At 37.4% G+C, this 18,923-nt stretch overlaps 1 protein-coding gene across 12 annotated transcripts in view; it reads right to left on the reverse strand.

Annotated features, from left to right (window-relative positions):
- Positions 1-17,562, reverse strand: part of Gria4 (glutamate ionotropic receptor AMPA type subunit 4) — a 359,432-nt gene extending 341,870 nt beyond the window's left edge. For all 12 annotated transcript variants that reach the window (XR_005974752.1, XM_041657390.1, XM_041657392.1 and 9 more), the window contains exons 1-3: positions 17,195-17,562; positions 16,472-16,650; positions 15,170-15,328 (exon numbers count right to left, since the gene is read on the reverse strand). Coding sequence is in view for 11 of the 12 variants with exons in the window: in XM_041657390.1 (XP_041513324.1) it covers positions 15,170-15,328; positions 16,472-16,559 (247 nt within the window). In the remaining variant the exon portion in view is untranslated. The remainder of the gene's footprint in view (positions 1-15,169; positions 15,329-16,471; positions 16,651-17,194) is intronic.
- Positions 17,563-18,923: the final 1,361 nt, after the last annotated feature.

The following is an 18,923-nucleotide window of genomic DNA, read 5'->3' on the forward strand; positions in this document are numbered from 1 at the left end:
ACAATGTGCAAAGTAATTGGAATTGTGGCCCTGACTGCACCATGAGGAGCAACCATCTGAGCCTTGGAGCCACTGGCACCTGGAAAACTGACCACCAGAGACACAGACCCAACTGTACCAATCAGACTAAAAGATGGGTAGACAAGGTAAGAACACATTCAACACCACAAAGAGCAGTACTATACCAACAAAAACAAGTGGTTCTACAAAGGCAATACTTGAACATGCCAATATAGATGAAGCAGAAGAAAATGACCTAAAATAATAACTTTAGGAGAATGTTTGAGTCCCTTAAAAAGAAAATGAAAAATTCTCTCAAAGAAATGGAGGAAAAAACAAACAAAAAAATTGAAAGAAATCAACAACAACAAAAACAGAAACCGAGGGAATTCCAGAAATGAAAAATATGAGAAAACAATCAAGAACCACAAATGTAAGCATAAAGAGCAAACAGCAGAATACAAGAGATGGAAGAAAGAATCCCAAGCATTGAAGGTAAAATAGAAGAAATAGACTCATCGGTTAAAGAAAACATTAACTATAACAAAAACTGAACACAAAGTATCCAGGAATATTGGACAACATGAAAAGACCAAACCTAAGAATAATAGCAATAGAAGAAGTCCAACTCAAAGGCAGAAAATGTATATAACGAAATCAGAGAAGTAAACATTTCCAACTTAAAGAAAAATATACATATGAAGATACAAGAAGTTTACAGAACAACAAATAGACTGGATCAAAAAAAAAGTCTATTTGCCACATAATGGACAGAATGAAGACAGAAAATGAAGAGCTGCAAAGGAGAAAGGTTGAGTAACTATAAAGGCAGAACTATCAGAATTATACTTGACTTCTCAGTGGAAACAATGAAAGCCAGAAGGTCCTGATCAAGCATTATGCAGACATTAAGAGACCACATATTCCAGCTCAGACAACTATATCCAGGAAAATTTTTGATCACCATACAAGGACAAAACAAGATATTTCATAACAGAACCAGATTTAAGCAATACCTAGCCACAAACCCAGCCTTACACAATGTACTAGAAAGAAAACTCCAACCCAAGGGAGTTAGCTACATTCCCAAAAACACAGACAATAGATGATCGCATAGTAGGACATCCCAAAGAAGGAAAAAACACACACAATAACATCACCAACAATGAAAACTAAAATAACAGAAACTAGCAATCAATGGTCATTAATATCCCTTAATATAAATGGACTCAACTCACCTATAAAAAGACACAGGCTAACGGATTGTATATGAAAAGAGAACCCATCCTTCTGCTGCATACAAGAAACACAACTTAACCTCAAACACATTCATCATCTCAGAGTAAAGGGTTGGAAAAATATTTTCCAATCAAATGGACCTAAAAAACAAACTGGTGTAGTTATCCTTATATCTAACAAAATAGGCTTCAAACTAATATGAATAAAAAGAGACAAACAAGAACATTTCATTTTAGCCACAGGAATATCCATCAGGAGGAAATCTCAATGCTGAATTCTATGCCCCAAATACAAGAATACCCTCAAATGTAAAAGAAACACTTCTAAAGCTTAAATCACACATTGAACCCCACACACTAATAATGGGAAACTACAATGACCCACCCTTACCGCTGGACAGGTCTACCAGACAGAAAATTAACAGAGAAATAAGGGAACTAAAGATGTTATGACTCAAATGGGCATAACAGAGATCTGTAGAACATTCTATCAAAGCATAAAAGAATATAACTTTTTCTCAGCATCTCTTGGAACATTTTCAAAAATTGACAACATACCAGGTAACAAGGCAGACTTCAACAGATTAAAAAAAATGGAATAACCCCATATATCTTACCGGAACAAAATGGCTTAAAATTAGAATTCAACAGCCACATTAATTTCAGAAAGCCCATAAACACATGGAAATTAACCAATGCTCATTTAAAACATCAATGGAACAAGAAAGAAATAAAGGAAGAAATTAAAATTTTCCTAAAATTCAATGAAAATGACCACACAACATACCCAAATTTATGGGACACAATGAAAGCAGTGTTCAGAGAAAAGTTCATAGCACTAAATGCCTACATAAAGAAGCTGGAAAAAGGCAACACTAGTGAGTTAACAGAACACCTAAAAACTCTAGAAGAAAAAGAAGCAAATTCATCCAGGAGGACTAGACCAGAGGATATAATTAAATTGAGAGCTGCAATCAGCTTTTGGGACTTGGCTCCAAGATGATTAAAAAAAGGAGAAGCAAAAGTCGTGTCAAAAAGGGCCGCGGCCATGTGCAACCAATTTGCTGCACTGACTGTGCTCACTGTGTGCCCAAGGACAAGGCCATTAAGAAATTCATCATTGGGAACAATGTATAGGCTGCTGCCATCAGGGACATATCCAAAGGAAGTGTCTTTGACGCTTAGGTGCTCCCCAAACTCTATGTCAAGCTGCATTACTGTGGGAGCTGTGCTATTCATAGCAATGTAGTCAGGAATCTATCTTGGTAAACTCGGAAGGACTGAACACCTCTACCACGATTTAGACCTGCTGGTGCTGCACCATGATCTCTACCAAAGCCCATGTTAAGGGGCTTCATAAAGACAGAAGAAAACACCTTGGAAAAATAAAATGGGACATATACTTTAAAAAAAAAAAGAGCTGAAATCAACAAAATTGAAGCAAAGAAAACAATACAAAGAATCAATGAGAGAAAGAGTTGTTTCTTTGAGAAAATCAACAAAACAGGCAAACCGTTATCCAAACTAACCAAAAGGAAGAGAGAGAAGATCCAAATTAACAAAATCAGAAATGAAAAGGGGACCATAACAACAGACGAGGAAACCCAGAGACTCATCAGGTCACCTGCTTTTTGACAAAGAAGCAAAAATTATAAAATGAAAAAAAAAGCATATTCAACAAATGGTGCTGGATTAACTGAATATCCACATGTAGAAGAATGAAAATAAATCCATATCTAGATCCATGCACAAAACTCAAGTCCAAATGAATTAAAGACCTCAACAATGCAAGTTAGAATATATATATACCAGAGAAAATGTGTAGTGTTGCCTTCTCAAATCAAGGAAAAACATAAAAAAAATTTAGTGACTAATGATGTCATTAAACAGTAGATATGAATATCAATTCGTCTCTCAAAAGCTGTCTCAGCAATAAAAGAAATATTTTTGTACTGAAGGCTCCTCTTTAAGAAAGAGGCATGCAAAATTTCCAAAGGAAAATTAATATATTTCTCTTGGATCTAAATCTTTTGTAAGGAAGAAAGGCGAATGCTTCTAACCCTGACTAGGTAAAATGGACACCTCCACAGATATATTTAGAACTTATTCAAGAATAAGCTCATTTCAAACAAAAGGGGAATAAAGGATTATAAAAAAACTTAAAAAGTAAGTTGTCAGGAAATGTATGCCAAAAGTTGCTATGGAGGTGATGAAGCCCTTCCGTGAGAGACGTTGTACATTTTAAGAACATGCCCTTTTCTCGGAAGTCTTCTTCTTCCATGAACTTTCAGATGTGCTGAGGGAAAAGGCAGTGTCTGCAAAGTGGGTTTTCCAGTATGTGCTCTCTAGTTCACCTGACCTTTCCAGCTGGGCTCTTTCAGTTCTTAAAGTGGTTTCAGTCCACATTTCAAGTTCTGTTAGCTAGATACCCAATGTTATAAATCAATTTGAAGTGCTCATCTATTAGTTTCAAATTTGTCAAAGAATGGTCTGACTATGATCCTGTACGATACTTTCCCCCCAAAACATATTCCTTTCACTCTAGAAGTCAGATGGAATAGAAACAATAGAAATGAATATGTAAAACAAAGAAAATGCAGATTACCTCTCTGTATCAGCTTAATTCTTTTTACACCTTTGCCTTGCTTTATGAAAAGTGCCACATGAAAATTCCTAGTGAGCTTAAGAAGAGTGCCCTGCAAGACTAGCAAGGAGATCACCCATCCGTGTATGCATATTCTCACTGGTTCTCACACTGTGCCAGGAACTACATGAGATGTGCTTCCATCATTTAACAACATCCTTTGCTTTGAAAGATCTTATTCTGGTGTGAAATGTAGATTGCAAAATATAAAAATTTTGAACTAATGCTTAAAATTTTGACAAGTTCGGGTAGCTATTAGGTTAATGTTCTGGTACAGAGTGTAAGTGGAGTTGTGATTTGGGGCATATGCTGGGCAGTATTTCTAAAAGTCCCATATGCTCTGAATCTTGAAGGTTCATAACAATGTTTTTAAGCAAACAACTGGATAGGGGATTCCAGGAAAGGAGTAGAAAGTGCAAAGACAGAAGAAGGAGTACCCAGCATGCTAAAGAGAACAAAAGATAAAGAAAAGCTGCAGGTGGCCTTCGATTTGTAAATTCAGATGGGCCCTCTTGCTGCAGGCTTATAAAGTAGATTGAGAGGGCTGGGGAGATGGTTTAAAAGATAAAGTGTGAGGAGCTGAGTTTGAATCCCTAAGCACCCACATGTACCCGAGGCAGTAGCACATGTCTATAACTCAAGTGTTTACATGTGGGAGCAAAGGTAGGAGATTCCCCAAAACAAGCAGTCCAGGTCTCTTGGCAGGCACTTCTGCTAACAGAAAAGGCCCTGCCTTGAGTAAGATGGAAGGAAAGGACTCACACTCAAGGATGTTCTCTGACTTCTACACACATGCTTGGTAACATGTGGGTAGTTACACTTTCACACACAAACATACACATGGACCTGAACGCAAGAAGCAGATACATGGACACAAATGTATACAACATTCACACAATACATATGCATATTCACAAAGACACATGCACATACACACATAAACACAGACGCCTGTATATTATTGATGCAGGACGCAATGTAGAAGCATGTAATTGCGGTGAAAGCCACAATGATGCAGCATTGACTTGGTCGTGGTTGGTGGAATTAAAGAAGTTGAAAATATGTGATAAACTTTGAGTGTAAAGGCAATAGGATTTAATCAGATGACAAGTGAGAGTCATAACGAGAAGAAGAAATCAAGGAAACATTAAGATATGGTATAAAATATATGCTACAAATATCCAAAACCACAGTATGGTCCCTATGCCTGTTGGGAAAAGAGAAACAGATGACGAAACCATTAGACAAGCTTTCCAAGAAACACAGTACAGAAACTTAATCTGGGTTCTCCTTCTCTAAAGGAAGGAAATGAATTCTGCACTGATGCAACAGTTCAAAGTTTTTAATCTAAAAAAAAATCGCTTATTCACATAACAGTGCAGAAAAACAATGATTTTAATATGAATAAGGAAATAACTCTCAGAGTATTTAATTTAGAAATACAAATTTTAAAACCATAAATATTCTAGGAAGCAGAGGATAAATTTTTGTGGTTTTAAAAAGAAGAGTGCATCTTAGAATTACAACACAAAACAGAAAAGTCAAAAAGAAAATGACTCATAAATTTGAAAAATACAAATTTTTAATGACTGCATGACGAAAGACCTTTGTGAGGAAGCTGAGGCTGAATGAAATTTGATGGCCTCATGTGTAACATAGCAGCCAGTTAATTATTAGAGCATAAAAATGTTTTCTTAAAGAAGAAAGCATGGGACGACAGGAAAAGACCAGACAGTTCACAAAGAAAGAGGTACACAAGGCTTTGAAGTATAGAACAATTTTCCTTCTCACTATTAAAATTATGCAAATTAAAGTAGCAATTACTTGTCATTTTCACCTCACAGGATGAGTGATGATTTAAGAGACCAATAATGACTAGTGCAGGCAGGTCACAGAAAACAATTATTCTCACATACTGGAGGTTGCAAATGTATATAGCATTTGTTAAAGAAGAAAATATGACCACATCAATTAAGAGCTCAAATCCACATTGTTTCACATGATCATTTCATCACCAGGAGTTCCTGCTATACAAATTCACACCAGTTCCCAGTCATAGTGCTGATGGTGATATTAAAATGAAGTAATATCCAAAATATTGAGCCTGGGGTCCAAGTGTGCTAACTCTTTAGATGCTGAAATCATTTGATCATTCACAAACATATGTTACATTTAAATAGAAATATGAAAATGAATATAACCTAGGGCATAATGTATTTAGCATTACTGATGACAAAACTGCATTTTGGACCAAGTACCTGCATAATAAAAGGAAGTGAGCGACAACTACATGAGCCAACACTGACTAGTTTACAGAACGTGTTTTCTCCAGTTGAAAAAATAGAATGTAATATTACAAAGAGGTAAACATTTTTAAATACTCTTTCTTTGTAATTCCTAATATACCACTGAAAGTTTCATCGATGACATGGAAGCTTTATGAAGTAAGATTGGGTAATGGTGCTTAAAAAACTCATCAATTCAAGCATAGGTCAATATACCTTAACTACCACCCTTTGTTTATTTAGAAGTGGAAAGTCTGTCAAAGACAACCATGGAGAACTTCCCTGACAGCTAAGAACATCTCAAATCAGTTTACTGGATAAATTAATCATGAATATTTATGTTCTTAAATGAAATAATTCACCTGTAGAAATATGTAGGCTTGCCAATTAACAGAGCATTGGTCCCTGAGAATCAAACAGTTAACATTCATTTAGCTATGTTATATATGGTGGCATTTGCAACATAAAATTGGCATTAAAAAGTAATAGGAGTGTCAATTGTCAACAGTTAAACTTTTGAAGTTATGTTGCTACAACTTATGTTATTTTACAAGTTTCACTGTAATGTAAAATTCTAGGCATGTTTGCTGGTTTGAATTAAAATCATTAGAAATAAATTCTTGATATTTGAATTAGGGTTCCAGAAACCTGCAGTCACACCAGGTGATGATTACTTTGTTGATCTTGTATTGAGAAAGATACTGCAGAAAAAATAGCTGTCAAATAGTGCAATGGATTTGAAGAAATGGCCTTAATCCTACAGCAATGCTATTTTGTAGCCTTAGGCAAATTTTAAGTGTTTTTAAATGTTCATTTTTATATAAAATAATGAAAAGTTGTGTTTACCTTTCATAGTTGTATAAAACTGAAGGTAACACAAGGGCAAAGCTTCCTTTAATAGCTCTTTAATACAGTGATTATTATCATCAGGGGCTGATTGAGTGTCAGAGAACAGGGAGTCCTCATAATTGACTCCTATAGATTATGCAGACATTGAACACCAAGAAACTGGATTGAATCCTTTGTAAGTCACTGATGACCTTCAAAAACCCAGTGTTTCAGAAGTAGTAATTATAAAAAAAGAAGGTAAATTGTGCTTAAAAAACATAGAAGAAGAGACACAAAGTATGTGCCTTGTAGTAAGTGAAGCATTTAAGGCCATAAGACTATAGTAGGAGATTGGAGGGTGAAACCAAAGGTGTTCCCTTTAAGGATATGCTCCCCATTGGCTCAGGATGTAGATGGATTATGCAGAAAGATTCCAGTTTGGCTACCAGGATAAAACCTAGTCTACTCACTTGACAAAGGTAGGAAAAAGAATTCTTACATAAGTGGTAGGAGATTCCTTGAGGGTTATGGAACTAGGCCTTTTGTGTGACGAAAAACTCACTGAAAAGCTGCTTAAACACTGAAGATCATCTCTTTGTAAATGTACACGCACACATGATGCACTAGGTCCACACCTGTGTAAAGCAGGAAAATTCTTTTCCTTCTGCCAATCCAAACATAAAATAATCATCCTTAAAAGGATTCCCAAAGAACATAGACAACAATGAGGACCCTAAGAGGGACATACATAGATCATATCTGCATGGGAAGTAGAAAAAGACAAAATCTCCTGAATAAATTGGGATCATGGGGACCTTGAGAGAGGGTTGAAGAGAAGGAGAGAAGGAGGGACAGGAGGAGAAAAAAATGTAGAGCTCAATAAAAATCAATTAAATTTAAAAGAAAAAGTATTCTCTTTTAGGATTTTCTAAATAGAATCTTAGATTTGTGTGTGTAAATTAAACAGCTATATGGGAGATCAGAACACATGTCTATGAAGTATCAACAAAATATATGAAACCTGTATAACTTCTCTGAAACATAAAATACAAGTACATTGAAATATTAATATTTACTGAAAAATGTTCCGTTACAAAATTTGTGAAAATGTTCACAATGTGAAAATGTCAAATGTTCACATTTGTGAAAATGTTATGAAAATTTGATTAAATTGTAAAGACGTGACTTTCTCTTCCACTAATCTTCATACTTTTCACAAGAATTCCTACTTGGGTGGGTATTTGTCTCTTGTGATGATAGATGAAGGAGTTGTATGTAACTTTGTCTTCCTAATTTTGTAAATTTAATCTCCCTTGTTCAAAAGCCTGATAATTGTACCTTCCTACATCTAATTAAAAGATAAGAAGGGTTTGACCAGCATATACAGGAAATTATATATTAGAACATTTGTGGGCTTAATAAAGGAGACCTTTGTAACATATCTCTTGATCAAAAGTACAAATGAATACTCTAAAGAGAACAGATCAAAATACCTCCAATGGGTGTTACAGTTTTCTCTATAGATCATGATTCCACAGCATTTGACAAGGTTGGTCCTCCTTTTCTTGAAGTATTACCACATTTTTTTCTTCCAAACTCTCTGACCCATTTTTCCCCAGACTCCTTCACTTGGCCATTTTTCTCTTCTCACTTTGTAAGTATTGGCACATTTGGGAAGACTGATGTTCCACAGTCCTTTCCTGCTCTATGGGTCCAGGACCTCCAACATGCCCAATTTTTTACTGTGCATCTTCTTTGGGCACCTTCAGCATCTCATAATCAATCCATCCCCATGAAGCTCTCTATCTTCACACAGATCTCTGACCATGTACCTACTTCTTCTGTTAGCATCACCAGTAAAACATTTTTTTGCCTCAGGTCAGAGACATCAGCTTACAATTTTTACTGTCACTATACTTTTCTGGCACCCTTCCACACAAATCCGACAAATCAGCAAGTCCTGATGAAAGTTCTGTATTTGTGGTGTGTGAGTTTTATTCTCTTCCTGTTGCTTCTACTCTAATCTAAGCATCTCTTACTTTAAATTGCATCACTCTGACATTTAACTAACAGGACTTCTGCTTCCCACTATTTAATCTTACAATATATTTTTTGTGCCACCATATTGCTTTTTGTAAAATGCAAATCTATCTCTATTCAATTCAAATAATTTACATGTCCTCTTTTATTTCCATGAAGTTTCCTTGCAGCTACTATAGAGTTTCTGTACATGTACAAAGCCTTGTCCCTTAGCACACAGATGCCCTCTTATAATGCTTTTCATACTTCTCCTAGACCATATTAGTTCAAATAGACTTGGCTTTCCACACCTTCATGTCTTCTCACATAGCATATACTCACACCTTTGTGCTTCCCTCTCCTTTAAATGACTCAGCAAGAAGTTGAAACCCTGACTAGGCAACGTCATTAAATGTTGTGCCAAGCTTGGTGTTCCTACCATTCCTGTGTTTCTCCATATCACAGCTCTATTTTCTCTTCAGAGCTCTGCCATAATTTATACGCTATCTGAATTGTCTCTTACCCCCACACTAAGAGCTCATGGAGGGTAACAGCTACTTTTACAATGTTTTGTATTCTGAGTTTCTTCCATAGTATCTTAAGAATTTCTCTTCCTGAATATGTTTAATAAATGAATAGACAAATCCGTTATCTTATTCTCATGAAGGAATAGATGATTTGACCTTTGCTCCATTACACACTGCCATGTGATCAATGAACAAATTGCCCAGAAATGCCTTGCTCTATTTTCTTCAAAATACTGCAATTGCAGCAATTACAGAAAGGATAAATGGAAATTCTTATTTATGTCCAATTCAAGAAATTTCAGTAGGGATATATTTTTCATAATTTCAGGCTTCTTGATAAAATCACTGGAGTGGTTCCTGGTAAAAACATCAAGTCTCCTACAAAGAAACTACTCTGAGCCTAAAGATATAAACCTAAAAACAAGGCCTGTCTCCTTAGACTGTTTATGTAACATTAGTTTGGGGCAAATTAAATTTATGCAATGTGGTAGCAATCCTAAAACTAAAGCATTCTCATAACTTTAAAATTCAGATAAATGTTAGAAGAGCCCCACTTATTTGTCCCGGCCGCCCAGAACCAAAATAATTACACAGAAATTGTATTAATTAAAACACTACTTGGTCCATTAGCTCTAACATCTTTTTGTCTAACTCATATCTTAATTTAATCCATATCTGTTGATCTGTGTATTGCCACATGGCAGTGGCTTACTGGGTAAAATTTCCAGAGTCTGTCTCTAGCAGCTCCATGGTGTCCCTCTGACTCTGCCTCCTTTCTCCCAGCATGCCATTTAGTTTTCCCTGCCTAGCTCTGTTTCCCTACAGCTCTGCTAGAGGCCCAAAGCAGTTCCTGTATTAACCAATGAAAGCAACACATAGACAGAAGGACCACCCACACCAGATAAATGATGGTGTTCCTCTATGTTTACAATATATAGAGATGAGTTATCAATAGGCAAATGATAACTAGACAATGAAATTTCTCAATGGAAGGAATTGAACATATTTTTCCTCCCCCCCCCCCCAAAAAAAAAAATAAAACTTGGAGAATACCTATTTGGGAAAAAAATAAGGAATTTTCTGACAATTTGTAAATGGTCCATCTTGTGGTCACTCAGAAACACATCAGTGGAAATTATAAATCACTTACCATCTACAAAAAGACAAAATGAAGCAATGGGTCTCACATTTTTGCCATTAATCTTAGAATGGGAAATTACAAGGGAGATAGAAAATCAAAAAACTGAACAATTACTTCAGATCAATGTAGGTTGTTTCTATCAATTCCAAACATGAAAGCCCAACAAATCACAGTCTGCTGATTTTTTTAAAACCAAAAGTAAGTACACTTAATTCTATTTTTTGTTCTATATCTTTCCTTTGAAGAATAAAGCTTTATCTTTAGCCTGCTTAGGAATATTACTGAAGCCCAATGCAGTCTCTTAGTTTTCACAAAGCCCAATATTCTTAAAGGAAAACATACACAACAGAATTTAAGCGTTGTTGAATTTTACTCCAGACATGAGATTTATGCACCCTTAACATAAGTGAGCTTTTACTACTGTGGGAACTCTTATAGGCATATTGTCTATAATTTTATATTTTCTGTGGATTTAAATTAACTAAGCAATTACATTTTATATAGCCAGTTACTTTTATCATTGTCATTGGATATTTTAATTTATCGAGTAAATTGTCAACCAAAAGACGTTAGACTTACCGTCTATAAAAAAATAGACATGAGATTGGTATTGGGAAAGTTAGTACACACCTCTAATGCTAGTACCCAGAAGGGCTGAGGCAGGAGAATCATTATAGTTATAAGTTACTCTGTGCTTTATAGCGATGTTTAGGCCAGTCTGGGCTATAAGAGTGTTATCCTAACTCAAAATCAAACCACTCTCTTTGCTACTATAGAATAATATACAAATTTTCAATGATTGTAACTTCTCTGCCATCATCTGATAAATAATTGAGCAAATTGTTTGAGGCAGACAATTTGAGCAATATAAGAACATCATTAGAAAATACATTTAGAAACAAGCTCACCAGTTAGTCCTCATACAGATTTTAAAAAAGGAATCAGTCTAGAAACCCTTTAACTCTCTTTTCTATTTTGACCATGTATCTGGTTTATCATGTACTTCCCACAGTTCATCTTAAACTTAAAGCATCATTTCACAGACTGGATGGTAGTATGTGATATCACAACAGCTGATTCATCAAGGGATTGATCATGTGGTAATGAGTCTAAGAAAAAATTTAAATTCATAATTTCTCAAATATTATTATATTTAAAATTTGGTGATAGCTTAGAATTTTGTTTACTAGTTTTGCTTAAATTTAACAAATAGTATTCTCCAAGCAAATATCTTGTAAGTAGCCTGCTATATTAAAATCTATATAAAATATATTAAAGAATTCAATTAAAAAACATTGACCATATTTATTATTTATCCCTGAATATGTTTTAATCAGCTTGCGTACTTTATATAGGATACAATAACAAAATGTAGATATCCAATGACACTAAATGGTTACATGAAAGGACTACTTATACTTACTTTTATTATTGAAAATGGCTATAATTTTTATCATCTTTATTTTTCTAATTTCCTTTTAACATCCTGTAAAATTTGAATTCTTAGCAATATGAATAGCTAAAAAGTAGGAATATTTTAATTTAAAGATATGCAAATACTGCTGAAGAGAAAATACTGTTAGCAGTAAAATTAGAAGTTCAAATTACTGCTTCCTTTAGTGAGAGGATATTGATCCCCGAAATTGCTTTTTGAATTAATCATATCCAGTTTTACAAGCTGGTAAACTCTATATAGAGAGTGGTTTATTGATAGACATACTTTTAAGAGAGCTGATGTTAATCTGGTCCTGATAATCAGCATTGGATTATGTCTTTTCAACAGAGAATCCACACTTTATTATTGTCTGGGTTTTTTTGTGTGTGTGTGTTAGTGCAGTTTTCATAAAAGGAATTAACTATACCCTGGCTAATATTCTTTATTCATACAGAGAGGAGATTCGAAGTTTATAAAGATTCAGTATGGGAACATTACAATTAAAATAAATTGAGTGTAACACACATTATTATTTATATGCATTCCAAGATAACAAGTTTGAAAATCCACTCTGTGTCACTACAAAGAAAAAAAAAAACCCAGGTTAATTTTCCAAATACTAAATTTCAAGACTATTTTTATCCTTTTGTACCCAAAGGCATAAAGTTTGATAGTTGAGATTAACTTATAGTTACTGTTTATGGTTTATGGTTATGTAATTATAGTTGAATCGTGTGTGTGTGTGTGTGTGTGTGTGTGTGTGTGTGTGTATGTGTGTGTGTGTGTGTGTGTGTGTGTGTGTGTGTGTGTGTTTTGGGTCAATCTACCCAATAAGCACCAACCACCTGACTCACACTCTCCATGGATTGTTTCCAAATGGATCTTGGATTTATCTTAAGGAATTCATTATAGAAATCTATCAAAAATAAGAAATATCTTCACTAAAAATATTTTTGCTTATTTACAATTTCCTTTTAAAAGTATTTTTAAACATCCATGCAGAGCCAATTATATATGAGTGTGAAAACCATTAGCTTGTTAACATTGTATGGCACTCAGGTACATCTAAAGTTACTGTTTTTATTGCACATTAAGGAGAACATCCTTTATATTTCATTCTTTAGAATTCTTTTCTGTGTAACCAGCTGTCACAGTCTCGGGTTAACCAATGCTTTACCACAATCACTTGGTTTCATACATGTTTTGTTACATAAACAAAATAAAACTAATTAAAATGATGATAAATGAGGTTAACTGGTGGTATGGAGTAAGAAAGGATTAGCACTTTACAGTTTACAAAACTGAATGTCATTGTGTAACCATTTCAATTCTTAAGGTCTTAATTTGTGAAAATAAAACTCATTCAAAACTAAGTGATAGTATTCAAATGCAGTTCACTGTGGACAAAAGTCCCCTTACTTTGAATAATATATTTGCATAATCAATTAGTTTACAAGCTCGTAGGAGACAGACTCTTAGGAGAGACACAAGATAAATGTAAAATAAAAAAGAGTAACCATTACTCCTTACTGAGAATGCTTTGAGTAGAATTGTATGAAATGTTGATATTTCGTGTATTACTTGGTGTATGAACAAAATAACCTCTAAAATTTGTAAATGATTATCCACAAGTCTATCTATACTTTTTATGAACTTTGGCTTAAAATAACACACTTTTGCTTTAATATTAGTTTCATTCCCAAATAAAACAACATTAGTTTCATCACAAAGTAAACCAATTTTAATTTTGTAACCAAGGAAAACGAATAAGCAATAATCACGAAATAGTAGTAGCCATAAGAATCATGACAAATATATAACCACAATATTTTATAAAACTGTCAAAAACTTCAACACCTTCATGAAATCAAGTTCTACGATATAGTAGTAAACAGACCTCCAAAATAATTATCCTCTTATCTGGTAAGTGAATTAAGTACAAATACTATGAATGCAAGCACTTTAGCTCATGAAATAGATACATACCTTCCTTCTCTTAAAACCCCTTTTTATGTTTTTCTCTTTTTAGTTTATTTTCTTGTCCTGACAATTTTAAATTAAAAGATTTTCCAACTTGGTGCAATAGAAACAAAGCACTCACCATTTTAAGTAGAAACCACTTCTTCATGTCTCACACAAGTCAGAAGCATTGTTTTAGCATGGCAGTAGATATGCACAGAAAACGGAGGAAGCGTCTGAAATATCGCATGCATCACCAACTGAACTAAAAGCTAGCCCAATGCCATGGATGGGTTACATATTAGTGATTTATGTTAATGCAGTTAGCTGGCAGTTTTTTCCACATCAATTTACATAGAATCTTGATGAGGGATTTCTGTACAACTGATTGCTTATAGCATTATGTGAAGTCTCTCATGTGGTTTTATTGTGTGGAAATTCAGCTGGGTGTGTTTTAAAATTCAGGTTAATCAGAGACTAAAGTGATTGGTAACACGGTAAGGCCTCATGGAGTTTCATGGACAGCCAAGTCCATAAAGACAGCAAGAGGTAGTTACAAACTAAAATAGAAGGGCAGAACAGCCACAAATGACATCACTGCATCTTATGTTTTGTCTACCAGCTGGACTTAAATATATTTTCTCCACATCATCACTCCTCTGGCCTTTTCACCATGGCCTTTAGTACTGGGAAGAGCTTGTGACTTCTTTAAAAGGGACACAGGAGGTTACTCTAGTGAAACTCAAGACAGAAAAACCAAAGGATGGGATAAAACACTAGACTGAGTACAGTTTTCACTGGCATTCAGAAGATACAATACTAAAATGTTACAGGAGAATTCAGCTTGTATGATCTAGGCAGAGAAAATTAAAAGAGTGAAAGGAAGGAAGGATGACAGAAGAGAAGGAGGGAAGGAGAAAGATGTATCAGCTGAAAATCCCAAAGATTAACCCTTTTGAACTATGATTTTTCTCTGACATCAGGCAATTGTTGGAATCCTGAAATATTTTCCTAGAAAATTTGTAACAAAGAAGGGAATCCACTACCTCATTTCAGTTCTCTTCAATTTAGCTGTAACTTAAATTTTACTTACAGGCATTCGTCACAGCAAAACTGTTGGCTGTCTCGATGTTATCCACATGAGGTACCAGATTGAAAGGAGCTTCGGAGGCATTGGGGCTGGTGTTATGAAGAAAGATTGCCAATCTGAAAGCAGTGTATTCCTGGTCTGTGTTTCGGATGAAGAGACCACCTGTGAAAGACAGCAGCTTCACAGTGTTTCCTGCTTTATATGTTAGACCCAGCCCCAGGACTGTCAAACCTCTCCAACAACAAGCCCATGCAACTAAGGCGCTTTGTTGCCATATCCTATGCACTGCTTTTGTCCATGCACTGCATGCTTAGTGTTTTAGTCTTCAGGGTAGTTCAGCTTTTTTTCTGATCCAATCCATCATGATCCCAATGACCTCTGAGACTGTTCAGTTCAACTGGCTTTCCTTCACTTGCCCTCTTCAGGAAGCCAGTTCAGGAAACCTCCGGTACCAGTGAGGATGCAGATAGAAGGAAAGGAGATTTCCATCAAAATACAGGACAGGAACGAAGTAATGTGGATGCACAGGACAGTAGAAGGAGAGAGAACTTAGTTTGCCCCCTTGTTTGTGTGTACCCAGCCCAATCAGTTCGGTTTTGTGCAGAGTACACACATTTTAAAAAATGATGCAGTGTTTGAGGCTGGGCTTGGCTGGGCTGGAAGAAATTCAATAGCTGAGTCCCATCAACAGACAGAAGAGGAGCATGGCAAGCAAAGGGAGGAAGGGAGGGTCGTTAGAGACAGAGTGGGGTGCCCAAGAATATGAAGGAGCAAAAGCATAAATCAAAAGCAAAATAAAACCAGCAAAGGTTCCTAGAAAAGGATCTAACTTTTGATTCTGTCATTTGGAAACAAGACAAGGCAAGGGGTGTGGAGAGAAAACGCTTTTGTCCCAATCTCTTCCTGTAATAGAGAGAATGCTGCAGTTGCAGAATAGCAAGAAATGGGTTGAAAAAAAATGAAATTTGATATTTCCTTTTGCTCTTGGGGAAAGAGTTTCATTAAAGAAATGTGCTATAAAATACAACCAAAGGCCACGGAGCTCTCTCTCTCTCTCTCTCTCTCTCTCTCTCTCTCTCCCTCTCTTTCGCTTTCCCTTAACTTCTTCCAATACTAATTTATCATATTGGCAAGCAAGATGGAAATAGGGTCAAAGCTGGGCGTACTAACCTGTGTCTACTATCTGAACTTACAGGATCTGATTGTAAAGGAAAGGCGCCTCTGTAGGATTCCCTGGATTGCTTATCTGCAACTCATTTAACTCTCTTCAAACAGAAGCACCCCCTTCCCCAGCCATTTACTTACCTATTTGAACGCTGCTTGGAAAGGCTCCCATGGCGAGTCCCCAAAACACAGAAAACAACAAGACAATCTGCCTGCAAATAATCCTCATCTTCTTTGATCCTCTCCCTGGTGCGCGCTCTCCTCTCTTTCTCTCACACTCTTGCTAAAAGCTCTTCAGAGAGGCATTGAGGACGATGGCGCTAAAATTAAAAACAAAAACAAAAAAGAAAAAAGAAAAAAAGAAAGAAAAGAAAAAAGAAAAAGAAAAAGAAAAAAGGAAAGAAAAAAGAGAGAAATAAAAAGAGAGAGAGGTTTAGGCGTTTTGAGGTTATGATTGCTTCCCCTCAGCAATCCATCGCCAGCTGCCAGATGTTTCCCGCAGTCTCCATAGCCCTGGGGGAGGTTTTCTGTCCTGCTGATAATGTTCATGCAGAAGATGGTGGTGGCGGGTCTAGCTGCTGCTCTGCTCGCAGGGATGAGACATGCGCTCTGTCTGGGGCTCACTTGCGCTCGCCTGCTCACATCCACACCAACGCCAGCGCCACACGCGCTCCGCAGCTCGCACCCGGCCCCCACCCGGGCCGCAGCATCCCCGAACCCCGCACCTTGGTATAGGGTACCGGAATGCGCATTCCCGCCATGGGCCTCTCGCCCCTCCTCTGTTTTCGCTCTCCCTTCTCCCCTTTCTCCCGCCCCTCGCCACTGGCCCCTCGCCCCTTGCCGCCTCCTTCCCCGGGTGCTCACCAGAGCGCCCAGGTCTTCAGGGAGGCTCCTGAGCCAGTCCGCAGACTGGGGTTTTCGTGTCCCCTCTCCAACCTCTGATCCCCTTCCTCCCTTCTTCGTGGGTTTGCGGAGGGACCGGCTCTGGTGATCAGTACCCCTCTCCAGCACCCTTGTCTTTTCTTTTTATGCCTTCCAATTGGCTTCTTGGTTGCGCTTGGCAGGAAACTAGCCCAGGGGGCCGGGTATGCCAGCCCGGATCCCCGGCTGGGGAGGTTGGAGAGGAAGTTAGCACCTCCCCATGGTCTCAGTCCCCTGCCGCATCCTTGCAGGCTCGCAGGAGGACAGGCTGCCTCCCCGCTCCCAGCCCTTTCCTCTCAGCCTAGACCAGCCTAGCCCTCTTTTTCCACTGGGCTATGAGAGCGCGCGCGCGCGCGCGAGCTCGAGTGCGCGGTGGGTGGGGGTGAGGTGGGGGGAATCTAGTCCTTGCTGCAGCTGCAGCAAAGATTTCTCACTAGCAAACAGCCCGGGAATCTGCAAAGCCCTAGATGAGAATGAATGCGGTGAAGGTGCTCAGCGAAGGAGAGGAGGGAAGAAGGGCACAGGGAAGCCTTGGGATGAAGAGGTTGGGGTCCTGGAGGGAAGAATTGGAGGAGGTAAGGGTGGTGAAGAGAGTCAGAGAAGTTTTCACTTGCTAGGAAACGGAGATGTACGTGTGTGTGTGTGTGTGTGTGTGTGTGTGTGTGAGAGAGAGAGAGAGAGAGAGAGAGAGAGAGAGAGAGAGAGAACAGAGATAAAAGAGAGACAGGGATGAGACAGAAAGAGAGGGGGGAGGGAGAGAGAGAGAAAGAGAGAGAGAACAGAGATAAAAGAGAGACAGAGAGAGAAGGGAGGGAGGGAGGGAGGGAGGGAGGAAGAGAGGGAGGGAGGGAGGGAGGGAGGGAGGGAGGGAGGGAGAGAGAATTTAATGCAGAAAGTAGTTACCGGCAAGAAACAAAATGAAGAAAGATGAAAGCTGAGAGGCTTCTAATATGGTCTTCAAAAGACAAAATGAAAACTGAGAGAGGCTTCTAATATGCCCTATAAAAAACACTGAACTGTATTAGGAATTGACTTTGAGAAGTTAACTGTAAACTAAAAACATGCTTAAAGGCTGTGTCCCTTTCTGTTTGGTGATTATTTAAAAGGATGTTTTCCAGCAGTGTGTGTGTGTGTGTGTGTGTGTGTGTGTGTGTGTGTGTGTGTGTTCTTCACATACATCTTTCTTTCCTGGGGTTCAGAAAGCTCGTCCTATCGGATGTCACCTCAAAGAAGACTTATGTCTTTTGTAGATGATGTAAGCAGTTATTCTGAATGTGTAGAAGAAACTGAAAAGGAACTAGCCTAGGGTTTTAGGAATATCGTCACTTTGTCCACAGAGTTAAAACTGTCATTTCACTAGATGCCATGTCATGGAAAGAAGCTGGGACACATCCAAAGGTTGGGACAATTCCGTGATTGTTGTAGCTGTAGACCCCATGGAGGACAGCTGGCTAATGTACTATGTGTTGTGATACCTCTCAAGTAAATAAAGTCTTAATGTCAAATGACAGTAAAGTGGGTCTTAAATGGTCTCCCTTAAAGGCCAGGGAGAGCCCAAGAGTTTCCAAATCCATACAAGGTATTATAGGCAACTGAGGAAAGCTGGGAATGGGAGAAGTGGTCTTCCCCAGGGAAGAGCACACCAATTGGTCATCCAACGGCAAACTGTAGG

The sequence above is a fragment of the Microtus oregoni genome, unplaced genomic scaffold (assembly GCF_018167655.1).
Source record: "Microtus oregoni isolate MIOR12 unplaced genomic scaffold, Mior012 000008F_ref0000371, whole genome shotgun sequence".
Taxonomy (NCBI): Eukaryota; Metazoa; Chordata; class Mammalia; order Rodentia; family Cricetidae; genus Microtus; species Microtus oregoni.